This window comes from Diaphorina citri, unplaced genomic scaffold, assembly GCF_000475195.1.
Source record: "Diaphorina citri unplaced genomic scaffold, Diaci psyllid genome assembly version 1.1 scaffold26, whole genome shotgun sequence".
Lineage (NCBI taxonomy): Eukaryota > Metazoa > Arthropoda > Insecta > Hemiptera > Psyllidae > Diaphorina > Diaphorina citri.
This window is the reverse complement of record NW_007377464.1, coordinates 223962-250306: the sequence shown is the minus strand read 5'-3', so window position 1 is coordinate 250306 and position 26345 is coordinate 223962. Positions and strand designations below refer to the sequence as shown.

At 36.6% G+C, this 26345-nt stretch overlaps 3 protein-coding genes and 1 long non-coding RNA gene across 7 annotated transcripts; 2 read left to right on the top strand and 2 right to left on the bottom strand.

The window, feature by feature from the left end:
• Positions 1 to 245: 245 nt before the first annotated feature.
• On the top strand, positions 246 to 12299 carry LOC103510363 (F-box only protein 6). 3 transcript variants are annotated; one of them, XR_003391845.1, is made up of 6 exons: positions 247 to 265; positions 816 to 948; positions 1182 to 1491; positions 6699 to 6827; positions 11547 to 11673; positions 12134 to 12299. XR_003391845.1 is itself a non-coding variant. In XM_026824466.1 (5 exons), exons 2-5 carry the CDS (start codon positions 910 to 912, stop codon positions 11585 to 11587), a joined length of 519 nt encoding a protein of 172 aa, XP_026680267.1. In that variant the 5' UTR covers positions 246 to 265; positions 816 to 909; the 3' UTR covers positions 11588 to 11676. The 3 variants fall into 3 exon arrangements, 2 of the variants coding, with proteins under 2 accessions (XP_026680267.1, XP_026680260.1); XM_026824466.1 differs by lacking the exon at positions 12134 to 12299 and having other exon boundaries at positions 246 to 265; positions 11547 to 11676; XM_026824459.1 differs by lacking the exons at positions 11547 to 11673; positions 12134 to 12299 and adding an exon at positions 7151 to 7387 and having other exon boundaries at positions 246 to 265.
• Positions 12300 to 13934: 1635 nt separating this feature from the next.
• Positions 13935 to 15241, top strand: LOC113467870. The gene is made up of 2 exons (XR_003391806.1): positions 13935 to 14318; positions 15151 to 15241. It is a non-coding gene; the product is annotated as an uncharacterized LOC113467870 (long non-coding RNA).
• Positions 15242 to 17710: 2469 nt separating this feature from the next.
• On the bottom strand, positions 17711 to 19832 carry LOC103510227 (beta-1,3-galactosyltransferase brn). The gene has a single exon (XM_008474875.2). The coding sequence runs from the start codon at positions 19207 to 19209 to the stop codon at positions 18130 to 18132; it is 1080 nt and encodes a 359-aa protein (XP_008473097.1). The 5' UTR covers positions 19210 to 19832; the 3' UTR covers positions 17711 to 18129.
• A 2505-nt stretch (positions 19833 to 22337) lies between these two features.
• LOC103510354 (facilitated trehalose transporter Tret1-like) lies at positions 22338 to 26131 on the bottom strand. 2 transcript variants are annotated; one of them, XM_026824429.1, is made up of 2 exons: positions 25751 to 26131; positions 22338 to 23654 (listed from the first exon to the last, which is right to left on the bottom strand). In XM_026824429.1, the coding sequence occupies exons 1-2, from the start codon at positions 25797 to 25799 to the stop codon at positions 22360 to 22362; spliced, it is 1344 nt and encodes a 447-aa protein (XP_026680230.1). In that variant the 5' UTR covers positions 25800 to 26131; the 3' UTR covers positions 22338 to 22359. The 2 variants fall into 2 exon arrangements, with proteins under 2 accessions (XP_026680230.1, XP_026680226.1); XM_026824425.1 differs by lacking the exon at positions 25751 to 26131 and adding an exon at positions 24598 to 25232.
• Positions 26132 to 26345: the final 214 nt, after the last annotated feature.

Sequence of the window (26345 nt, the reverse complement as noted above, 5' to 3'; positions counted from 1 at the left end):
CGTAGGATTCAAAAAATAATTTTTCCCACAAACAATCACAAGTAGCAACTAACAAAACTCCAGACTGTTGGTGTTGAAGTAACACTTACTTGTTTCCAAAGTTCAAGTAGCAACATGTATCCTCAGTGAGGAAAGTTTCATTTGAAATAATGGTCTGGTCTTTGAAGATGCATGCTATGTAGCATCTTGCGACTTGCTACTTGCGATGTGTTACCTCAGTGTGAAAGCCGCCTTAAAGAAGGGAGATTTTGTTGTCATTTAGTAGGTATGTAATGCTGATTTGCTGAACCATTTTACTTAAAATAGAAATGGACCATAAAAGGATAAAGTTATTTTGTTGAAAACTTTTGTTCAAAGGCCAATGAAATTATTGGCCTTATCTATTTGATATAAATTTAACACCCCATGGGAATGACCTTGCACTTATAGGCAGGTGCATTACCTTCCGAGCTCAAAGTAGGCTGGTTCAAGAAAAACTGAGTGAAAAAATGATGGACATAGACCAGCCACTCACTATTAGGTAGACCTGACAGGTGTTAGGTCTACCTGATAGTGTGTGTGCTCATCAGGTGTGGATACCTGATATTAAAACCTTTTCAGCACTCCTGTCAGGTCTATCTGATTATGTGTATGCTCATCAGGTGTCAGGTATACCTGATCAGGTGTATCTGTCAGGTGTACCTGTCAGGTGTACCTGATAGTGAATGGCTGACCTTAGACCATTGACCCCCACACCAAGACCATCAATCCTAACACCAGGGTGTCTACAGCTAGTTTTACTTATTGCTTATGTCACATTCTCATCTCTTTTACAGATTGTTACGTTGTTTAACCAGAGTAGGGTAATACCTACACAAGACCCGAGATCTGTCCGAGTTGCTTTGGATACACACAAAAGGCACATTAAAAATGTTTTCTCAGTTCATGTCAAAATTTTTCTCATCAGGGGTAAGTTACGATTGATGATAATGCTAATATAAGTAAAATCCAGGAGAGTATAGTGATGGCTTAACCACCATTACTCCCCAAATGTAGGTTAAATAGATGGTACTTGAGAACATACTACACTTCAAAAAATCTTTTCATGTACCTACATATCATTGGGTTTATTTGTTTTAGAGAGTTCATTAAAATAAATACCTACCCATCTAACTTCTAAACTGTCCTTTCTAAATATTCAGAATCATTCTCCGGGAGAAATTGACCCATTCAATGGATCCAAACTGAATGGGGTCTACTTCCCCGATGAAGTTCTCGAGGTCATTCTTGTGCACATGGAAATCCGCACTCTTCTTGCTTCCCGTCGAGTGTGTAAGAAATGGAAGTCACTCATTGAGACCCAAGTACTGAAGGAGCGAGCTATCTTGGAAGGAATTACTTGGGGATTAACCAATGAAGACAAAATGAACATTGAGTGGACTACGTGGTATTTGATGTTGTCTCCAAACTCACTGTTTAATCGGAATCTTGTGAAAAATCCATGTGGACAAGGTAAGCTTAATTCTTTTATTTTATTACCTATTTATTTTAATATACTTACTCAAATGGGGTTGACTTGACTATTTAATAGACCGGGAGCTGACCACGGAAAACTCATGTGGGAAGGTACAAAATTTTTGACCATTGCATGTGGTACACAAAGTTGAGAACAAATAGAAAACCCATTTCTTACACCTTGGGGCATTTAGCGGCTACAGCTGTCCGGAAAATCAAAATTGGGCCAAAATTTATGTGGAAAGGTACACAAATTATTCCAACGCCATATGATGTGCACTTGGCCCCTAAACTCAAAACCACTTTGTAAGAAAACTTTTTTGTGGGCTTTTGGCCTTTAAGAAGCCTTTGAAAAAGGCCATTTTGGACCAAAAGTTATGTTGAAAGGTACACAAAAAATTCCAACGCCATTTGATCCGGCTTGATGCCCTGATTCCAAATATGTATCGTAAGAAAACATTTGTGTGGGCTTTCTGCCTTTAAGAAAGGCCGCAAAGGCCTCTGGGCCAAAATTTACATTGAAAGGTACACGAAAAATTCCAATGCCCTATGGTGTGGACTTGGCCTCTAAACTGAAAACCACTTCGTAAGAAAACTTTTTTTGTGGGCTTTTGACCTTTGAGAAAGGCCACAAAGGTCTTTGGGGCAAGTTTTACGTTGAATGTAAATAAAGCCTGTTCCCTGTCCTTTTGATGGCGTAAGACATATTTGGACTGGATTTAAAAAAAATGAATGCCGGAAATTCGATAGCGCTACCTCCCTAAAGTGATGAGCCTTTGCAGGAATCAAGGTAGTCTATGTTTTGACTGTTTTGAGGCCGATTAAAACAAGCTAAGGGGTGCCGCTGGGCCCTCAAAATTTGAAGATTTCACAATTTTTCACTGAAATTTCACAGTTTTTCCGCCACTACACGAGCATCGCAAGTGGTACAAATTTCATTTATATGTCAATTTGAAGGAAATTTTATTCTAAATATTTACTATTCATAAGTTTTAGTCGTAAAGCGAGCGGTTCTTGAGATAATCGTATCTTTGTAATGGAAAAAATGGGCTATTCCCCAAAGTACAATACCTCGAGTTTTTGAGTTAAGGAGACGCACTACAATGGGGCGGGGCCCGTTTGAACTTCTGCTAGGAACGCGATGACAAATCTGAATATCTCTTTTCCCCTGTTCTTTTATTTTCTTCTTTTTTTTTTAACTTTTTCCCCTCCCTTTTTCTTCTTCGTGTTTTTCTTCTTGTTGGTCTTCTTATTTCCCTTTTCCTTCTCTTCCTTTCCTTCCTTTTCCTCCCCTTTCTTTTTTTCCATGGCCCAATGCAAGTAAAATCACGTCGAAAGAAATTGACAATGGGCAAATTTTCAACCTATTGACGCCTAGCGTTGCCATACGGCTGGTTTTTAAGCAGGAAAGACCCAGCCACCTCTCAGGCCATTTTTGGGTAAAACGGATTTTATATCTAGGTATGTAGTTAAAAATTATTTGGAAAAAAAAAAAAAAAAAAAAACATGTTTATATCTCCATTCTTACAGCGAGATCAGATTTAGATTCTTGTCTCTTGTCTTTTATAACCTCCTCATACCGAAGTAACCAGTCCGTAATTTTGTGGAAAATGAAATTTTACATTTGGTATGGTATGTCAGAAAAAAAGTAGGTAGTTAGATGTAAAATAATAATATTATAGTTATTAGAATAACTACCCTTTACGTATGTAGGTACTATGTGGTAAGCCTGTACATAATACATATTTTGTGTAGATAGGTACGTAGCTCGACTATGTAATACCTTTTTCTTGTTTGTTTATTAGACTTAAGTTATATCTTTTTCTAAATCTATTGAGTTATTTATCTTTTTGTACAGGCATAAATAATAATGTATACTATAAAAGTCCGTTCCGATTTTTTTTTTTCCCGAATGTCCTGTAGGCAATGTAATTTAAATTAGAGTGTTCCCACTATAGTGCCGTGCTAAGCGAAAACGCCGTATGGCACCATCACCGAGGCCGGAGCTGCGGCTCGCGACGGCCGAATACAGGTAAGGAGGTTTTTTTTCAGCATTATTATAATTTTTTGTACACGAAAGCATTTCTGGTGGTATGCGAATGATTTATTTCGTAAATACCAAAAACGAATCCAGTAACCCTAGTTTGGAGAGAAAAAAAAAAAAAAAAAAAAAAAAAAAAAAAAAAAAGAGAGGTTCAAAATTTAGGATCATAGGAACCATTTGGCACCAAAAACCAAAAATCGATTCTTTCGACATACGGCGTTTTCGCTTAGCACGGCAGTATACACGACACGATTTTTTCCCGAACGACAATTGGGTACAGGCCCTAACCGTAACGTAGGTACGTACTGAAATATCGTATAACTTTTCACGTACCTATTATCCCCTTATGCCTACCACTCGCGCTCAGACCGTATGACAAACCTAGACAATCCTGGGTCTGTCAGACCGACGGGACGTGTGTGGCGGTAAAAGCTTGAGCCCCAGTGCCCTAAATCACCAAAGTATGGAAAAGTATTTACAATTCCATATTTTGATATGATTCGTCCAAATTCAAAATTCTGCTTTTCCATTGGCTATTACACTTGTAAAAATAAATAATAAAATAAATGTCTTTTCTTTGTGTTACTATATCACAACTTTGGTGCTCACTGCAGCATTGTAGGATTTTTCCAAATACATATATCGCAATAATCCAGCTCCCAATTACCTACCATGCTGGCACCGGTCGCTATGCGCATTTATATTACATAGCTACTCATTTTCCTCACGAGGCTGAGTGGGCCCCGTAACGGCCAGTCACGGAATCAATCATTTGCATGATACACATTTCTTGACCCCGCCGGGAATCGAACCCGGGTCTCCCGCGTGCAAGGCGAGCGCAGTGACCACTACGCCATGGGAGCTGACTATTACACTTGTAAGATACTTTTCCATACTTTGGTGATTTAGGGCACAGGTCTCTCAGGCCGTTCGAGAGACCGCGGTCTGAAGCTTTTTCCTCCACGCACGTTCAGAAGGTCTGACAGACCTAGGACTGTCTAGGTCTGTCAGACCGTCTGAGCGTGAATGGCTGGGCATAGGTTAGTAGGTACCTACGAAAATATCTTTTTTTCATAGGTTCTTATATTACGTAAAATTTAGACTTATTCAGGTAGTTTTAGTAGATACTGTAATTCTATCATTTAATGAGAAGTTGTAATTTTTATTAAATTTTATAGTTCCACCCATTAAGAAACCAGTTAGTTACTTATAAATTTACTCGTAATGTTTTTATTTAGTTCTTAGATTACACTATAATAAATGTTAATAAAAAAAAGTTCTTAGGTTGATAGAGAGAACTGTAACTGCTAGGGTCTTATCGTCCCGAAATCCAAGAGAGAAGGAAGAAAGGCGATTTGAGAAAACCAGCCGTTCCGAGAACGAACCTTATTTGTTTAGGATAAAGTTCGCCCCGGGCGGGAATCGCACCCGCCACCTGGTAGCTGGCTGGCAGGTAGGTATATCCTTTGGACAGTCTGCTCTTACTTTTCAAAAAAAAAAAAAAAAAATTGATTTATAGGCTACCTATCTACCTATTGATGGTAGATTCAGTACCTACCTACCACAGCCTTGATAAATTTTCAAACGCAAAACGCACTACTCAAAAATCTCAAAATGATGATTTTCACGTAAAACGCACCACTCAAACGTTGATTTTCAAACGCAAAACGCACTATTCAAACGGTGAGGTATCAAACGCAAAACGTACTGCTCAAACGGTGAGTTATCAAACGCAAAACGCAAAATCTTAGGGCTGATTTGCTGAAGTACCTATCCGTTTATCCAAACCAAAGTTTTAAGTTTTTAAAATTTTGAACTTTTGAAGTCTTTTTTTTTTTATTTTTTAACTCAAAGTCAACAGTCAACTGTTTGCTAGTTTACTGGTGATAAGATAAAGGTGTTTTTAAAACAAAATTCGAGTTCCTAGAACCCATTTTTCCCCTTGTTGAAATTAATTCCTCATTTCTGAGTACTTAGGTACCTACTAAAGGCTGCAGGTGTAAAGTAGGTAGGTACCTACCAATGATGTCATAATATTGTGCTTAGGATGAGATCACTGTGACATTCCTGGCAGGAATTTCCTGCTAGTGCTAGTGCTCTTGCTCTTGATAAATTTTGCCCTGAGCTGCCGATAATCCCTAGAAGTTCTCTCGGTAAAATAAAAGGGTAATAGTTCAGTATTACCTACTGACAATGAAATATTGCTAGAAATTTATCACCTCATACAAGGGAGAATACACAGAAAGGAGAATATGTACTTCTTACTATTGTCTATAACCTTAGGCACGTTTTGCACTGAGGTAACACGTAGCAAGTCATCTAGAAGTCGTAGAAGAAAAAGAAACATTCTGTTGGTCCTCATTTTTCCTGCTCTATGACTTTGAAACATCACCCAAGTAAGCGCAACTGATCTATTTGGATTTTTTTTTTTAAATCAACTAATCAGATTGTTTAATCCGAGAGTTAAACCGAGTTTAAACTCACTTTGTGGCCCAGGGGGTTAGAACCTAACGAAGGGGTCGTATATTCTTTGTTCTTCAATTCACTGATCATGATCACTGAACTACTTTTTTATATCAACCTCAATGGTGTAGTGATTAGTGCGCTGGACTTCGAAGCTGAAGGTTAGTGGTTCTTGTACCTTAGTATGCTCAACTCAAGTGCCTTTAACTATTTTTTTTTTCCATCTTTCCGACTAGCATGTTTAATTGACCAAAATTATGACAGTGGGTAAGTTAATGTTTGATTCTAATCTTGTACTGACTAGGTTATATAATTTTATTTTTCCAATTTTTATTTACGATATCAACTAAAATAGACATTTTCTTCCGAATAAATTCGTTCTAGATAGATGGCTTTTAGTTTCATATGGCTTTTATTGACCTTTAAGACTCCCGGGGCCCCTTCTAAAGGCCCTGGACTAGCTTGGGGACCTTGTAGATGCTAGAGGCCCCTACGTTTCAGGTCGATTGAAATAAGTCAAGGGGTGCCGCTGTGAAGCTCTTCAACAATGGTGGTCACTGTTTATCTTTTTTTTTTTCTATGTAGGTAGGTATTTTGCTTTTTTCCTTTTACTTAAATCAAGTTCAACTTAAAAAAAAAAAAAAAATGCCATTATGTATTAGTAAATTTAATGTCTTTGTGGCATGTTGTTTTTCAGACAAGTTCAATTCATGGGAGATTTTAAATAATGGAGGAAATGGATGGACAGTGGAAACGCCATCATTGGGTGTGTCTCAAGAGTTACAGCCTCTTCCCGATGATACTGTGCCCAACTATTGGACAAAAAGTAAGTACAGAGGGTAGCGCGTCTGCCTTGTAAGCGCTAGATCACGGGTTCGATTCCCGCAGTAGATTTTATCCTAAACAGGCAAGGTTCTTTCTTGTATCCAAAACCAAATGTCAGCCCAAAGCAATCACACTGGTTAGGGTTGATTGAGAGGCTGACGACTGTACAGGAAAAGGCAAAAAGAAGAAGAAGAAGAAAAAAAAAACAAAGTTCGTTCTCGGAACGGCTGGCTTTCGCCTATTCTGTCTCCTTTTTCTCTTGGGTTTCTAGTTACAGTTTTCCCTCTATCAAAACTCAAAAATATACGCGTTTTTACCTTTCAGAAACTGAGACGATTCCCCCTCTTCCAAAGCTCATTTCCCCTCTTAAAGGAAAATATTGAGGGAGTTTAACCACCAATTGGCGTGGTAGCGCTTCTACCAAAACTGTTGTTGTTGTTGTTCACTAATGCAAAGGAAAAGGAATTAATTATTATGTCATTTTCCTACGCGTGTCCCAATATTTTCCTACAATATCATTGCTGGCTTCCACGGCAGGGCAAGTAATTAAGTGTGCTGCATTCATGGGTGATTGCTGTGAGCATATTGGGGAGTCAGCACAGCCAATTTTGTGGAGGTGCTCTGACAAGCAGTCATGTCCTGTCAAAATAATCGGAATTTTGCTACCGATGCTTTCCTAGGTAGATCAGGTATGATATCTGGCTTTTTTATCAAAGGTTCCCATTTTTTTCCAGATCCTTCTTCTTTTAACCATTTCCTATATTTTGAATTAGAGTTGTTTTTTTTTACTAATCTTTTAACTGTCTCAAAGGATAGGTCTTTTGTTTGTGGAATTTGGATTTGGGTTCCTTTTTTAGCTAAGAAATCTGCTCTTTCGTTCCCATCGAGTCCACAGTGAGGGTGCCACATCTTCTTTCCTGAACTCTATGCCGAGGGATGTTGAGTGTTCGATTTCGAAGGATTCGAGAGGGTTGCCCTATAATATCTCCAGTTCTTTGCCCTCTGTTATTTTGTATTCTTCTCTGACTTTCAAGATTTTTTGAACAAAGCCAGGTTGAGTTTTTAATATGGTTGGTTGGACTTCATATTTACCTATTCCATGTTGAGTTGTTTGGTAATCGAATCATCTTTTCATATTGTATATGTATCATGGCTTGTTCTTCAATGATGCTTTTGATAGGATTAGTATTAGTTAGAGCATACATGGCATTTATAGGTGTAGTCTTCACCGCTCCTGTTATTAATCTTAGGGCTTCATTTTGTACCTTCTCTAGGGTTTCTTTGTTTTTGTCATTTGCTGTGAGCATGACTTCACTACAGTATGTCAGTGTAGGTTTAAAATGTATATGTTGTATTTAATGTTCTTCGGGAACTCCCCCATTTGGTTCCAGCAAGTCTCTTCAAAATTTTCAGTCTATTTGTGGCTTTTTCAGAGGAGGTTTCCACTTGTTTGTTCCAGTTCAGCTTTCTGTCAGACTTTATTACCTGTGTAACTATCGTCTCTCCTCTCCACATGTCCATCGTAGTCTATTCTCTTGTATTTTCCTTCCTAATGGCCCTACTTTCACAGTTTCTCTGATCTTCTCGTCTCTCACTCTGTCCTTCCTTGTTAGTTCGCACATCCATTAGGTACTTCATTAATGAGCTGGAATCATAAGCATACTTTTTTGTTTTTCTTCTATTATGTTATATGTATTTTCAGTTCTGAGCTTGATGTAATAGTTATTTATTTATTGTATGGATTTTATTTTCAAATTGGATACAATTACAATATTACAAATACAAAAGTTTTATAATATAATTAAAGAGACTCAGAGATCTATAGATGTAATAATAAATAAGTATTATGAAAGTATTTGATTAAAAAAAAAAATCCACCTCAACATTCTCATCTTTGCAACTTCCAATTTTCTTTATTTCAGACACCAAGGATTCTAATAAAGCCACCTCATCAACTAACAAAGAATCCTGTTTTGTGACATCGTACAGGCGATGTTCTAAACAACAATGGATCGATTTGGGCAAGAGGAAAATTAATTTTTCTCGTATTTTTTCTTAATTAATTGATCATAAAATGAAGTTGTTAGTAACAGGAAAACCTTTTTTGAACAAATTGATAGGCGAAAAATCGAAAGTGGCCTATGGCAAACAGCCGCCATTAGTTTTTAAGCAGAAGAAAATAAACAACATAGGAAAATGGATACCTTAAGGAAATAGGAAATCTTAAGGAAAAAGGGAACCTAAATCATTTAGGAACGACTGTGCATTCGGCCCTAAAAATATTTATGTCAAATAAATAAATACCTAACTAAAAGAAAAATAAACAAATATCTCTCTTCTATGTTGCAGACTACACCTCGCCGAGTGCCGAGGGCGTCGATCTCGAACTAATGAGACAGGACCAACTCGAGCCCGGATTCATGCGGTACCAAGAACTGGAGATAATGGAGAGACTGGAGAGGGAAGAATGGGAGAGAGAAGAGAGGAGAAGGATTGAAGAAGAAGAGGAAGAAGAGAGGAGATGGGAGGAAGAGGAGGAGGAGGAGGAGGAGGAAGAGCGGGAAGAGATGGAGAGAATGGAAAGGGAAGAGAGGGAGAGAGAAGAGAGGAGAAGGATTGAATACGAAGAAGAGAGGAGAAGGGAGGAAGAGATGGAGAGAACGGGAAGGGAAGAGAATGGAGAGGGAAGAGAGGAGGAGGGAGGAATACGAAGAAGAGGAGAGACAGATGAGAATGGAGAGGGAAGAAAGGGAGAGAGAAGAGAGGAGAAGGATTGAATACAAAGAAGAGGAGAGACAGGAAATGGTAAGAGAGGAGAGAGAAGAGAGGAGAAGGATTGAAGATATGGAAGAGGAGAGTGAAGGAGGGGAGAGAATGGAAAGGGAAGAAAAGAAGAGAGAAGATAGGAGAAAGGGAGAAAATGGAGAGGGAAGAAAGGGAGAGAATGGAAAGGGAAGAAAGGGAGAGAGAAGAGAGGAGAAGGCATGATTAGCTGTTCAGTAAGCCTCCATGGCCGAGTGGGTATCATACTAGGCTTGCACTCCGGAGGTCCCGGGTTCCATTCTCGGCGGATTCGAAGTTTTTTCGGCTCTGTGCTTTGATTTCGGGGTGCACTCAGCCTCGTGAGAATAATTGAGTAGGCTACTTTAATCGATTAGCGACCAGTGGCGGCATTGCCAGAGTAAAAAGAAAAAAAATTAAAGATAGGTATGTCAAATGAAGATGTCAAAAGAACAACAACTTAATATCAAAAGAACAATATCAAATTTTCATTTTATTTTTAAATATTATTTTTTTCATTATTTTCAACCAATCAGAATCAGTTTTAAATTTCATGCGCATCGAAAAACTGCACGTATATTTTGTAAACAAAAATGAAATGAATAAATAAAAATAAAAACCGGTGATTTGTGTGAGTTTAGCTGTTTTGAGATTTTTTTTTTTTTTTACTCAACATTCTATTATTTGAAAATTAAAGTCAGATAAAAGTAATTAATATTTTCATCAGGACAATAATAATTACGATTAAAAAGGATGTTATTACGCACCATAATAAATTAAAATAAAAAAGGATTTTATAATAATTACGATTAAAAAGGATTTTATTACGCACCATAATAAATTAAAATAAAAAAGGATTTTATTCCAATAATAATTACGATTAAAAAGGATTTTATTTAAATTGGTGAGCTTTCGATGTCACTCAGGACATCATCTTCAGAGCAAGATAGATAGGACAATAATAATTACGATTAAAAAGGATTTTATTTAAATTGGTGAGCTTTCGATGTCACTCAGGACATCATCTTCAGAGCAAGATACCAAGATAGATGTTGACTCTATCGTAGCAGGAGTACATCCAAAGCTCACCAATTTACTTAAAATCCTTTTTAATCGTAATTGTCCTGATGAAAAAAATATTAATTATTTTTATCTGAATTTATTTTTTAAATATTTACGATTACCTATTAAAAAACAATTTTAATTTATTATTTCTTTAATGTTTATTTTGATAAAATAAGGAAAATAATATAAATAAAATAATCATGTATTCTCCTGGATCTCGCAAGTATCTCTTGGGAGCCCGAGCCAAGTTGTAGGTACTCATTTTCACGATAGTGAAACAAAAATTGATTATATTCATCTATAATATTTAAAGAAAAAACAAACTTTATGAAAAGAAATAAAAGAAAAACGCACCTAGTTAGAACTCAAAATCAAATGATAAATGACCAAAAATTCAAGGTAGGTACTAGGTAGGTATAGGGGTCAGATGGTCACCATCCAGGTACTAACCACGCGCAACGTTACCTAACTTCAGTGATCCGTGGGGAACTAGTGCATGCAACATGCTATCATTCCAAATGAAAATACTTGTTTTGACAAATCTCGGGTAAAATTACAGTGTTGCCAACGCGTACCACACGCTTAGCATCATCTTAGGTAAAACCGGTCTTACCCCTTATCGGATTTGTTTATAAATACCATTCTATTTTGAACCGGCTCAGAACGTGATCACCTCTGAGTACGTTTTTTCTCAAGTAAATTCTCAGAACGATCTGAAGAACTTGTTCATAAATACGGGTGTTAAAGAAGAATGTGTGAGGTAGAAGACAACTCTTTATTTTTTCTTGGGTTGGTACTAGGCTATTGTTGATGGTCGGTTCTCCGTTTCAAGTAGACGCCTACTAATAGTGTGTTCTTTTCTTCTATTTTGCAGGTTTCGTTTACGTTCTGACTGTGGCGGATGGTACGACTTGAAAGTAGCTCTCCTGAACAAGGCTAAGAAGTTGCTTGCCTATCACATTCATCATACGGACTTTGAGGATAACTGTCAGTGGCAGAAAGTAAGTTCAACAATTAATTGCCGAGGTAGCTTTTAGGTTCAGATTCGATTTCCGCCATCGCCGAATTGTATAAACTTTTTTTTTTCTTTTAGCACAGCAAATGGCTGGGACCCACAATTTGAGTTTAAACTTTTTTAACCTCCTTAGCTTGGAGGGTAGAGCATCTGCCTTGTAAGCGCTAGGTCACGGGATTGTTTCCCGCTCGTGGCGAATTTCATCTTAAACAGACAAGATTCTTCCTCGTGTCGGCTGACTTTCTCCTATCCTGTCTTTCCTGTTAGAGGCAGTTTGTTTAGGTGTATATTTTGTAAATATGTAATTATTTCTTCTCCTTTCGAGACGATAATACCTACCTCAGCAGATACAGCTCCTTCTATCAAACCTCTTGGGAAAGAAACAGTATAAGTCAGCACTATTACTATAATAAAATTATTAATTTCTACTTTCTTCTATCCTTCAGGTAGAAAACAAGTTCGAGAATTATCCGTCAGGGGTGCGATATATTTTGTTTATTCACGAAGGCGTAGACCCTCAGTTTTTTCAGGGGCATTATGGGCCGAAAATGACCCGTGCTACTGTGATCCTGATACCACCCGGTCAATCCTATTCGATCAGAACTGATGGCAACATACCCATCCAGTCGGGTAAGCAGCAACTGTCTTGTTATTCATCAGTCTCTGTCAGCTCCCATGGTGTAGTGGTCACTGCGCTCGCCTTGCACGCGGGAGACCCAGGTTCGATTCCCGGCGGGGTCATAAAATTTGTATCTAAACTTCTGTCCTACCTTGGAAGCCAACAATGACACTGTAGGGAAATATTGGGATGCGAGAGGAAAAATGGCCTAATGGTCAAAGCTCCCAACATTTGCAACATACATACATATTTTTTTTTTCCTTTCTTTTTTTTTCCTATTGGGCGCTTTAACCCTTATTGGGTCGTTCGCGCCGTAGTCCACATTATACTATATGCGGTGGAATAGTTCTAATTTGTTTAACAGGTCCATGACGGAGTCCACACTGGCGGTTGAATTGCCTAGGGATGGAGTTGTATCATAGGTGTGGCGTAACGGTTCGTGAAGCAACCAAAAATCAATCGAAAAAGGAAAAGAAAAATTCCGTTGGTCCTCATTTTTCCTGCTCTATGACTTTGAAACACCACCCAAGTAAGCGCAACTGATCTATTGTATTCATTGAAATGTTGTATTTTTAATGTTATATTATGAACAATAAAAATGAATTGACCTTGTGTCACTCTTTAAGTCATAACTTTTTCATTTTAATCGATAAACTGTTTTTGTTAAAACCACGAGCCAGAGTACAAAATTTTGATCCGAATAGACCTGATTTCCGATTTCCAAAGTTCAGATTTGATGTGGTTTTTCAAGCTCGAAAAAAATTTATCTTGTTTTATGTCCGATTTTTACGTTACGAAACACGCGGTTTTTGTCCGAAGAAATTTTGGAGCACAAGTATCCATCTTTCAGGAAAACTTGCGCTTTTCAAGGATCAGAATGACAAATAATGTGTCCGAAGTTAGTCAGTTTTGACATATTTTTTTTGCTAATTGAACACAAAAAAATCAGAAAGAAAATATAGCACCAAAGGCAAAATTTTTTAAAAAAATTGTTCCACCTTTCAGAAATGCAGCCTGATCAAAGTTCAAAATCTACTGTGCCGCAGGTAGGTAATTTTTTCATAAAGTATATGTATACCTGAAGCGTGTCAATAATTAATTTTTGAGCTACCTATAATTATTTAGATCCTCTTCTACCCATTTTTTCTTCATATTGAAGCTCTGCTGAGCACTATAAGGAGCAAAACAAAGTAGAGCGCCGCAGGCGAAATTTTTGAAAAATTTGATCTTCAATCTTTCGAAATAATAATTTAATTCCTCTGAACACATTTTTTATTTTTGAAAAAAGAAGAAAAAAAAATCTTGATTTTTTCTTAAAAATCGAAATGAACTCGCGGGCCGCAGTTTGTGCACACCTGCTTTAGGATATGAAAGCTGAAGGGTTTGATTTGTTGAAATTTCTCCCTTTCCTCAATCTATAAACCTACCTACCACAGCCTTGATAAATTTTCAAACGCAAAACGCACTACTCAAAAATCTCAAAATGATTTTTAAACGCAAAACGCAGCACTCAAACGTTGAGTTTCTCGAACGCAAAAGGCACTACTCAAACGGTGAGCTATCAAACGCAAAACGCTCCACTCAACGGTGAGTTATAAAACGCTCATCTTTGTTTATCTTTTTTTTCATTCAAAAATTTCGCAGAAAAAGTGCCGAAACTGCGAAACTCCGAAAGTCGAAGTACTTAGGTATCCAAAGTTTTTGAACTTTTGAAGTCTTTTTTGTACCCAAAGTCAACTTGTTTGCTAGTTTACTGGTGATGAAGGTGTTTTTAAACCGAAATTCGAGTTCCTAGAACGCATTTTTCCCCCCTGGTTGGAATTAATTCCTCATTTCTGAGTATCTACCTACTGACTGAAGGCTGCAGGTGTAAAGTACCAATGATGTCATAATATTGTGCTTAGGATGAGATCACTGTGATATTTTGATATTCCTGCTAGTGCTCTTGATAAATGTTGCCCTGAGCTGCTTATTATCTCTAGAAGTTCTCTCGGTACCTAAGATAAAACAGGGTAAGGATTCATATTACTGGCAACAAAATATTGCTAAAAATTTATCACCTCTTAAAAGGGAGAATACTCCCTTTCATCACCTCTTATACGCCCTTCTATCATCTCACAGAAAGGAGAATACTCCTTACTATTGTCCATCACCTTAAAGAAGGGAGATTTTGTTGTCATTTAGTATGTAGTGCTGAACCATTAGTACCAATACAAATAGAAATGGACAATAAAAGGGTAAAGTTCTTCTGTTGAAAACTTTGGTTCAAAGGCTATTGAAATAAACAACCTATTCGGGATAAATTTAAAACCCCATGGGAATGACCTTGCACTTGTAGGCAGAGGTACCTTCCAAGTTCCAAGCTAAAACTAGGCTGATTCAAGGCAAAGGTAGTAAAGGAATGATGGACACAGACCTCCCTTAAGACCAGCCACTCACTATCAGGTAGACCTGACAGGGGTAACTATACAGAAGTCACGTCCGTGAAAAAGAAAAGCTCCTTTTTGTATTTAACCTTACCCTATAATAACACTAATCACTGCTCTAATTGTGAAAACTCCTTGCTTTTAACCTAACCCTATAATAACACTGGTCACTCCTCGTTTGTGCCAGTTCTTTTGGTAGCAATATTCCATGGATGTGACTTCTGCACAAGTACCCTGACAGGTGTTAGGTCTACCTGATAGTGAGTGTGCTCATCAGGTGTCAGATGTACCTGATAGTGATTGGCTGGCCTTGACCATCGACCCCCACACCAAGACCATCAATCCCAACACCAGGGTGTCTACAGCTAGTTTTACTTACTATTGCTTATGTCACATTCTCATCTTTTCTCTTTTACAGATTGTTACATTGCTAAACCAGAGTAGCGTGAATAGGGTGGTACACAACTTCTAGCTTTGTCCAAGTTGCTTCGGACACCACAGAAGGCACATCAATAATGTTTTCTCAGTTCATGTCAAAAATTTTCTCATCAGAGGTAAGTGGCAACTAATACTTACCTATACTGCTCATTTATACTGGTTGGATGTGGCTAAAAAATAGTCTTTATTCTGACAGTAGGCTACTACTATTGTAGTCAAATTATCAAATAAGAATAATGTTCCATACCTCGGCTGGGATTGAACCCATATCCTAATGTTTAGCAGGAGAGTGTCTTGACAAGAAAAAGGAAAATTCCGTTGGTCCTCATTTTTTCTGCTCTATGACTTTGAAACATGACCCAAGTAAGCGCAACTGATCTATTCATAATATCAATAATTCTTCTCATCTTGTTTCCCCGAATACGTAATGTTTTTAATACATAATGCAAACAGAATACCTAGAACTCTAGTTATTCCAATAGTATCTATGTGACATGAAAAAAAATTTCATTTAACAAATTGCACTTACCTATATGGAGAGTACCTATTTAGTGTAGGTGAGTATATTATGTATGGAATTCATGGGTAATATTTGAATAATAAATGTAGGTATGCAAATATCATCACGCTAGAGTAACTATTTTTCTCGCTATTTTTATGCTACGTACTACACATTTATAAGTAAATCTATAACATCATTGAGATTGAGGAGGATTTCGTAAATATACATATACATACGTCCAAATATCTATACTGAATATTTTTAAATAATAAAATTTATATTTATTATCTAGTACAAAACAAATACAGTACCTACCTATACCTTGCTACCTTCTAATACAGGGGATTCCATCATTCCGTTTTAACACATTGATTGCCAAGTAAATTTTTTTGTGTATTTACCCTCAGGCCACGATTTGAAAGGTCACATTTTCAAAGACAAAAAAGTAAACATCACCGTCTCTGTCTTAGATATGAGAGACACGACACTCAATGTGTTAAACTGCACACTTGACAAATTACAACACGTTGTAAAGATGTTCCGAGCATTGTAGCTCCTATTAGACAGTCGTTGATATACTAATATCGGTGTTCCAGAACAATAATTACTTTCTTTTTTCTATGAAAGACAAAAAAAAACAATAGCATAATCGCAGAATGTCGCGAATATTTTCAACAACTAAACGCCCCAAGCAAGAATGACTAAAACAATACCCTGTCAGAATATGACTTTTTGTCATCTTCAACAGGAAAGCTTGGCGGGCCATTTTGAGAATGCTTGGTGTACACTGTACATGTAATAAGTATAGATGAAACAGCATAGTCGACTGCTACTTTACGATCGTTTTGTTTCTTCTCAGCAACATTATATTCTCACCAGAGATAAAGTTGTGCTTTTTCCAATACCTTTCATTCTGTGATATGTATTTGAAGGGGGGAAAAAACAGCTGAGATGCTCTTGTCGGAGCATCCCTTACTTCTCAAGGACGAAGAATGGTGTTCCAGTACAATTCCATGGGATTGTTACCATTTCTTAAATTTATTGTCCTCTCGAGGTTGAATCAACAGTAGTTTAGTTTTCACACTGTGCTGAAATTCCTACCGTGTGCCTGAAATTATGATGTATTGTGAATATGAAAATGAACACACATAGGTATTATGTAAATGCTACAGGGGTTTTTTTTTCATTTATTTTGCAATAGATAAATGAGTACGTCCCTGCACATTTTTCATTTCTACATTTGTCTACATATTCATCAACATCACGCCTAGAGACTCAACAGTACTGAAAAGGCTAAACAAAGTTGCCTCATATTATACGTTGTTTATAGTTCCACATTTTTGCACGGGGGCTTTTGTTAGCAAAAGTGTGAAGAGTGTACCTCTATATAGGTATGTTGTCTATAAAATAGTATGTGTAGTACCTACCAAGTTTTCTATGTGACAACAAACTGTGGTGTTAGTTACATCCAGTTACATTCTACTAAAGTTACCTAATTTAATATCAACTGAGGTGAAAACTATATGAAAAGTTGAAAAGCGCCATTATACACTTCTACATAAATATGTTCAGTTGAAGAAAAAGGACAACCATGGAGCTGAAACCTCATTCGTACCTTTGTAAGTATATCTCGAGTTTGCACGTTTATATTATACTTTTCATTTATATTAGATATTACAAACAAGCAAATTACAAAGCAAACAAAAATAAATATTAAACATGGCCGCTGGGACAGAGGGTTAGAAAAAATACCTAACACTTCCACGTTAACCTTGCTTTAAGTTACCACTCCAATGCAAAACTGTAGAAACAATGTCCTGTCTCAACTCGTCCTATCTCATCTCAACCCAGTACATAACCACAACCTTACAGTGAGAGGTTAAAAAATTTAATGTTACCTTGCTTTGCGAGCCAATAACTTGAGATTCATCAACCCCAGCTCTTTTATTTTGCAGCTTAGTCTCTACTTTTTGTTTTGCCATCGGTTTTTAATACTATTGTAAATAGACATTGAAATAAATAAGTGAATACCAGAAAATAAAACATGGATTTTTCCTTCTCTATCTTTTTTTTTCCGAAAAATAATAAAGGGAAGGATTTAGTTTTATTTGGAAATCACAAAAGAAGGAAAATCCAGACAAATTAAGTTTCAGGTGCAGAAACTTAATTTTTCAGGTGCAGAAACTTAATTTGTAAGAGTACCTATTGCAAATACATATGTACCAAGGTACCAAATTTACTTTAACAAAAATATGTAGGTACAAACAGAGAGTCACAAAACATCAATTTATAATACACTTAACTTGTACTTAACACAGTCTTAAGTTTTCATTAAGCTCCAAATTCACAATAGGTATTGATATCGATATATTGTTAGAGGAAGCACTTCTAGTATTAATATACCCTCAAGTGTTGTCTTGAATATTTTTCCCCACTATGAATTAGGATCACCAACACCTAGGCATTACCTATACCCCTCTGTTCATTCCATACCCTCAATAGTTCATCATGGTTTCCATATCCATGAGAAGCAATGACATACTGGTAATTATGCAATGAATAATCTTTCTTATAGAAGTAAAACTCTCCACAGTGGAAAGGTTCTGTGTTTGTTTTCTTTGCCAAAATACCCAAGTAAATATCATCAAATCTGAAGTGTTTTGTAAAATGAGATGCAAAATAGAAATCTAACAGAACTTCCCGAGAAACAACATAAGATCCGGCTGTTACATAAGGTGGCCACAAGTGATATGGATACTCTTGGAGAGAAATATACCATTTGCTTGTGTAATGTCTGTGAGGTGACGAGACAAATACAAACCCAGAGAATAGTTTGACATCGGAAGGTAACTCGTAGTCCATTATGTTACTCTTGCTCTGAATAGTCTCTATTGGTAGCTCTAGGTATTGTGGATATTGAAGAGGATTCCTTAGGAACCTCAACACATTCCTAGTGCTCACATAGAAATCATCATCGGCAAAAAAATAGAACTTTGAATGCTTACAATAGTTAGCTGCCCACTTGAAACCCATCATGGTTTTTATTGTATTATTGAAATAGGAATCAATAAACTTTGCCTGAACAATATCATTGTACCTTTCACTTTCTTCTGCTATTTCTATTTGCAAGCCTTCATTATCAGGATCATAACCTAGTATAAACACAGTGACAATGGGGACATCTGAGAACCGTTTCTCATAGCCCCATGATTGCCTGATGGCCAATCTTCTTTCAAAATGCCTGAGGGCTGACTTTACAATATAGACCACTCTAATTTGTTCTTTTTCATTATATGCAGCACATTTTTGTTCACATTTTGATATAAAAGGATAATTATAGTTATTGATTGGTCGAGTGCTACATGGTTGATCATGTTTATAGCCCTCAACACAAGCTGTTAAATTCATATCTAGTGGGTATTGAAAGCTTTCATAGTAATTCTGCTCAAACAAATGAGTGAATACTCCAAAGGTATACAAAAGAAAGAACAGCAATAGCCCTCCATATAATTTGTTTCTTTTTGTCAGTCTGATCATTTTAAAGTAGGTATTTACTAGAATTTTTACACAAACTATTCACAAGAAAATAAACTATAAAGTAAGGAGGAAAAATACAGTGTAAAGCAAACCAATACTGTCATGGAATGTTGTGAAGGTGTTACCAAAAGCAGGGGACCATTTTCAGAAGATCAAGCATCTCATCTCTTCTGAGTGAACCACCACCAACACTTTCTTCATCATTGTGTGAGAATTGTTTTTTTGAGCCATCAGAAATTTGCTTTCAGTTCAAATGATTCCAAAGTCTTGATTTTTGATTGCTGTGCACAAACAATTTGGAGAAGATTGAAGTTCACAAGTTTTAAAGCTATCTTGATAACAGATATTCCTGGGGTTGGATAACTTTATGAATATCCACTGATAGCAAAGTTGGAGTAACTAGTCTCTCGGAAATCTGCACTATGTTATTAAAGTGATCATCTGGTGATAGTGACAATTGATATTCACATCCACGGTTAGAACTTGGAAAATAATGAGTAGGTAACCTTGATAAAAGGTAAGCTCTTATCAGTCTATTCTCTTATCACATCACAAGTAATGAAAAATTTGGACAAAATTCAAAAACGGATAAAAGACAAACATTCAAATTTTCCCGCTACGTATTTTGTTTGGAGCATTCAAAAAAGTTTTCGCAACAAAAAGGGGAAGTAACAAAAAAAAAAAATCTGCCCGTACAGTGCTGCACTCGGTGGTGAAAATTCGAAACAAAAATACGTGTAGGATAGGATTTTTGTTTTGAAGTCTTGAGCTTGAGATTTTTCTCACCTAGTTTTGAATAGGTAATTTGAATTTGAAGATTTGCTCCTAAAATTTCTTGATTATAAATTAAATATCCGTGTTTTTTAATGATTAGTTATCATTTACGTTATTCCTGAATCTAATAATCAGAAGTCTCAAATCGAAAGAAGCCCTTGAAAATCGTTGAATCGCGAAGGAGGTCGTGTTTTTGTTAAACTCCAGTGTTTCTGTTTCTTGTGTCTGACCATTGACCCAATTTCTCGACCTTGAATCGGGTTCCTCGACTTCGGTAGAGTGTGTTGTACTGCTCACTCAGACTCTGGAGTATATTTAACTTCAATGAATTAAAATAAGTGAATAATCTGTGTTAAAGTGTAATGTTCCCATTGGATTAACCAGCATCAAGATTAAAAACCTTACCGAGGGCAAGAGCCAGCGAGAGACACAATGGATTCATCGGACAGAGGTAAGAAACAAACTACAAACTCTGCATCAGCAAAACACATCTTCTTTGAACTTTATGATAAAGTGCATGCTTGCATGTTTAATGTTTACAGTAAATAAATAAACCTATGTACGAGGTACCTAAGCTAAATATTATTATCCGAGTCATCACCATTGGTCTCCATTATCAAGGTTGTATTTAAGAATTTTCCTTAACCTTGATTCTGTCTTCAATATTGACCCCAATTTTCTACCTTGGTCCTCCTTCTTCACTGAAATTCTTATAATAATTATTTTCAGGAGGGTTGTCACACTTTGGACTCAACTCTGGTACAAAATCTAAAAAAAAAATTCTCAGGTACTTCAACCTATGTCAGACTGTTGGAACATGTGTGTCAGAAAAAGCTTCTGACTTCAGACCAGCTAAGACTACTCAGAAGCTTTTTCCACAACACGTGTTTCATCTGTCTGATAGATCTAGGTCTCTTTGATTGTCTGAGCATGAGAGGCTGGTGTAGACTAGCCATTTATGTTCAGTTTTTCATTTGCTTGTTGCACAAAATTAAACATCAGGAGCCATTGGCTGGCCTTAGGAATGTTCTGCCATCTACAAAGTTTGTAGAGGCACTCTATTTAAAGATACAGAAGTTAGTACTTACAATAACAATATTAAGTTTTAGACAAACAAATTTCTTTAGCTTCAATTTATTAAAAACAAAATGTACTCACCTATCTTATTAGCATATAGGTACTTATAATAATAATAATAATAATAATAATAATAATAATAATAATAATAATAATAATAATAATAATAATAATAATAATAATAACTAGGCCGCGGGTTCGATTCCCGCCCGGGGCGGATTTTATCCTGATGGGATAATGTTCGTTCTCCGAACGGCTGGCTTTCTCCTATCCTGTCTTCCTTCTCTCTTCGATTTCGGGACGATAAGACCATAGCAGTTACAGTTCCCTCTGTCAAACCTCTTTAAAAAAAAAAAAAAAAACAGAGTTCAATTTTGTTAATTTTTGTGTAAATAAATGCTATACCTAGTTACTTACCCTTCTACTAATCACCGGAGAAAACTGTCTCCTAAACAGATGCGAAGATGAGGTTCGTTCTAGGAACGGCTGGCTTTCTCCCTATCCCATCCCCCTTCTCTCGCTTTCGCCAACGATAAGACCTCAGCAGTTACAGTTCCCTCTATCAAACCTATTTTATTCTTCGAACAAGGAACAAACGACTCTTTCGTTGTCAAATCCGCGGGCATTTACGTCTGGAATCCATTTGGAGCACCGAAAATACACACTCAGCTCTCACGTGTTTCAACACATGTAACATAAACATATGCAACATGTGTTAATGCATATGCTGAATTTGGAATACACATGTGTGCAAGATACGATGGCATTTGGCTATGTCACACGTGAATGAAATTTCCAAACGGTGTAACGCCAACCTCAGTGGTGTGGTGGGCTTTGAATCTTTGATAGAGGGAACTGTAACTGCTAAGGTCTTATCGTCCCGAAAACGAAGAGATAAGGAAGACAGGATAGGAGAAATCCAGCCGTTCGGAGAACGAACATTAATATAATAATAATATTTTTTATTGTATTTTACCTTTCGGTGTTTACAAATTTTCTTATTCTATGCCTTAGAACTAAAACTTATACCTATTATTAAAAATAAGCTAGGCTCTTTGTAAGCTGTACTGGAATCGTAAATGGCATTGTCTGAAATTCTAGATGAGATTCGTTACTCCTATGAAGAAAAGGAAAATGAGTATCACTAAGAAGAACAACTTTAATATTTTACCAACCAAGTAGGTAATTACCTAAACTTGAAGGGTGAAAAAGTAAATTTAAATAATTTAAAAAAGAAACTACTCAAATTTAAAAAAAAAAAAAAAAAAAAAAAAAACTGAAAAGGCTATTTCTAAAGTTTTATCTTACCAATTCTTCATTCAATTTTTTTAGTGTTTTGTTTTTGGATTCGGGAAAGGTGAGTGTAATCAGTGCAAGCAACAATGACCCTAAACTAAACAAAAAGAAAACTCCTTCCAAGCCAATGTGCTCCTTGATAGTATAATACATTTTTGTGCTCACAAACCAGCCTAAATTCTTACCCAACATCATAATGGTGAATATATGATTACTAGACTCACTACTGATGATCTCATTGAAGTAAATGTACATGATAGGAAAAGAGATTGCAAAAAATATTAAAATAAAAACAAACATTACAAGAACAGTAAACATTTTGAACACCTGAATTTCTAGGTACTGACACAAGGCCAAAGTCAGGAGTAAAGCTGACAATATAATATTTGAGCTCACAATGTATGTTCTACGTCCAAATTTATCTGCTACCACAAATGTAATGAGACCTCCAATAATTTGTAGTGCTGTAAATATTATGTTGTACCATGCTACATTTTCATCTTGAAGCAATTGCTCAAATATTTCACTACTGTATGTAAGGAACACAGAAAATCCAGTCACATTATTAATTGTAATCTGTAGAAACACACTGATGAGCATTGTCTTGAAATAATATTTGTTACGGAACACATCCAAGAACTTGATACCAGTTTTATTGATAAATGTCTCCTTCAGAGCTTCAATCTCACGGCTAATGAGTGTCTCGTCTTTTGTTTGCCTCAGCCACTCCAAACTCTGTCTGGCTTTTTCATAGTCATCATTTTTTATGTGGTAGACTGGTGTCTCTGGCAGAAATGAAAAGAGGATCAAGTACACAATGCACCACACTAACAGCAGTTGATGTAGAACTTCATAGGTTACGATAGAACTTACTGATATCACATATAGGGAGCCAAGCACTATAGACACTGCCATGATGTTAGTCAGTCGCACCCGCATCTCAGCGCTAGCAATCTCCTTTACATATAGGGTAACACACATGATGCAGCCCACATTGGCAAAACCCCCGATAAACCTGGCAACCAGAACCACTGTTTGATTGTGACTGACACACAGAAGTATGTACATGATAGTGAAAGGTAATCCCAGTATGAAACCAGTAGGTTTCCTGCCAAGTCTTTCAGATAGATTACCCCAGACAAACAAGCCTAGGAGTGCTGACAGGAATGGAATGGAACTTAGCCAAGAAAAGTATGAATGAGACAAAGGACCTATAGGTGACTGATCTTGGACAAAATAACGGTGTGTGGCTGATGTCCATCCATTGATGACTCCTAAGCCAAAGGACATCATGTTAGCTGAAATCAGAATCAGAACATAGATCAAACCTCTCCTCCCTGTTCCATGTTTATCCTATGCATGTACAATGTACGTATTTATTTTACTCGTACATATCTACATCTTGAAACTTGAACTCAAGACTACTTACATTGTAGATACTTGGATAACCTTGTAGTTCACTGCCATTATCAAGTTATCATAATAATTATGTAGATAGAGATATTTATGTACATAGGAGACTACTACGATTAAGATACGTATTATGGTATTATCTGCTGTTTTGAATTCCTAGGGTACATGGAAGTCGATCAGAAATGAAGACCTCTCCTCATCATGTGCTTTTCTAAAATTCCAAAATGTTATCAAACAAATCATTCCTGAAGATCATACAAGATTGAATGGTAGAGTTTGCCCTAGGCAATAATTGAATTATAACATGTATAGGTAACCAATGAAGAGTCTAAATAACTATAACTGAATGGGTGCCCGAAAGAAAGGCCCATGTCACAAAATCTAAATTTTACAGACTGAGCTCACTATAGATAACTAAGATATTGCTAATGACTACTAATAAAAGTCTGTTGGAGTGACATTAGACCCTCCTTACATTGGAAAATTAATAATCATCAGAAACCATATATTAGGCCTGTCGTACAAATGGTACGACTTCTCCGAAATTTTCTTTCGCCAAACGATGTTAACAGCCGTTTCGCATATTGCCTTGTGTTCAGTCAGCTAATTTTCGCACTCCTTATGGCCAATCAGTTGAATTTTGTGTAATCAGTTTTTTTAGGTATACCCCTTAATTTTCTCAGGCGACTACTATTTAAAGCGTCTACGCTTCGATGGACTTATACATATTACAAATATTAGGCAATGTATTTTATTTTTCACAAAAAAGTGAAAAAAAAAAAAAAAATGTAACAGGTCTTTTATCCGGACACCCATTTGATGAATTACCTATGACTGCTGCACAGCATTCTCGAAGAATTCCTGGGTTTGCAAACATAATTGTCTGGATGGCTAATGGGGGGCTAATTGACTGTAAAATTCCTTCCTGGAACTTTCTCTGATCTTCTTGGGACCTTCCCAATATCTCAGTCTTTTTGAACAATGAATTTCCTTTTTCTGATGGCTTTTTATGGGAATCCGAGTTGGTCTGTTACAAAGTATCTTCTTGCTTTGTCCATCGCACAAACCATTACAGATTCAGATTACTTCCAATGATTAGTTCGCGAGGTCAGTCCTAGAAGTTCAATACCAGAATATCTTCAATCACACCGTACTTACTGAGAGAGTATTTCTTTACGTACTTGGAGGCGTCATATATGGTCCCTAAAGCTACACGATTACTTGGAGGGATGTTTACTGAAATCCTACTTACCCATTTCTCTTGAACTGTTGTCCAATTTTGATATAATGTGGAAAAAGAGTTCAAAACACAAAGGGCATTTGCTGATACGATTTACTCAACCTCTAGCATTAAATTAATGTCGTTGGCTAAAAACAGAGTGGACTGTGGAGCGGAAACCATAGCGCATAGAGCAGGCATGTCAAACTGGCGGCCCGCCTGGTCAAATTGTGCGGCCCGCGTCGAGCCACAAGGGCATAATATTAAATAAATTAATAATATTTCACAAGGAGACATTTTTTTTTATTTTTATTATTATTGTATTACTTTAATCTTTGAAACAAAATGAAGTTAAAAAGTACTTCTTGGTAAACGTATCTAATAAAATAATATCTACTTTACCTACTTACTAAAAATTCGGATTAAAATCACTAGCACCTGGATCTAGTTCAGAGTTCAGACGTACGAGATTTGGAGACTCCCACACATAGTATGCGCATGCTTGTCAGATGCTCTCAAAGTCAGTGTCAACAGCTCTTTTGTACCTAATTTTAAGTAAAGTACCTTGTTGGAGAAAAGCGTTGCCAGGCAACTGGGCAATTGTAAATTTTTATGTAGGTACCTACTACTTGTATGATTACCAAAATAAAATTATTGTAACCCAATAAAACTTCTTTAAAAAAAAAAAAAAAAAAAAAAAAAATAAAAAAAAAAAAAAAAATGTAACAGGTCTTTTATCCGGACACCCATTTGATGAATTACCTATGACTGCTGCACAGCATTCTCGAAGAATTCCTGGGTTTGCAAACATAATTGTCTGGATGGCTAATGGGGGGCCAATTGACTGTAAAATTCCTTCCTGGAACTTTCTCTGATCTTTTTGGGACCTTCCCAATATCTCAGTCTTTTTGAACAATGAATTTCCTTTTTCTGATGGCTTTTTATGGGAATCCGAGTTGGTCTGTTACAAAGTATCTTCTTGCTTTGTCCATCGCACAAACCATTACAGATTCAGATTACTTCCAATGATTAGTTCGCGAGGTCAGTCCTAGAAGTTCAATACCAGAATATCTTCAATCACACCGTACTTACTGAGAGAGTATCTTTTTACGTACTTGGAGGCGTTATATACACACGTATTATTTATTATTTTTTTTTTGTGAATACCTGCGGCCCGCCAATGTTCAACAAATATCAAAAATGGCCCTCTATACATTTTGAGTTTGACATGCCTGGCATAGAGCATCGAACACGTAGACTGTAGAGTAGTGTAGAGGAAAACAAGGACTCATCTATGCTCTCTGAACCACTATATTTACTAATAGGTAGGTATTTATATTTATAGGCTTACTAATGC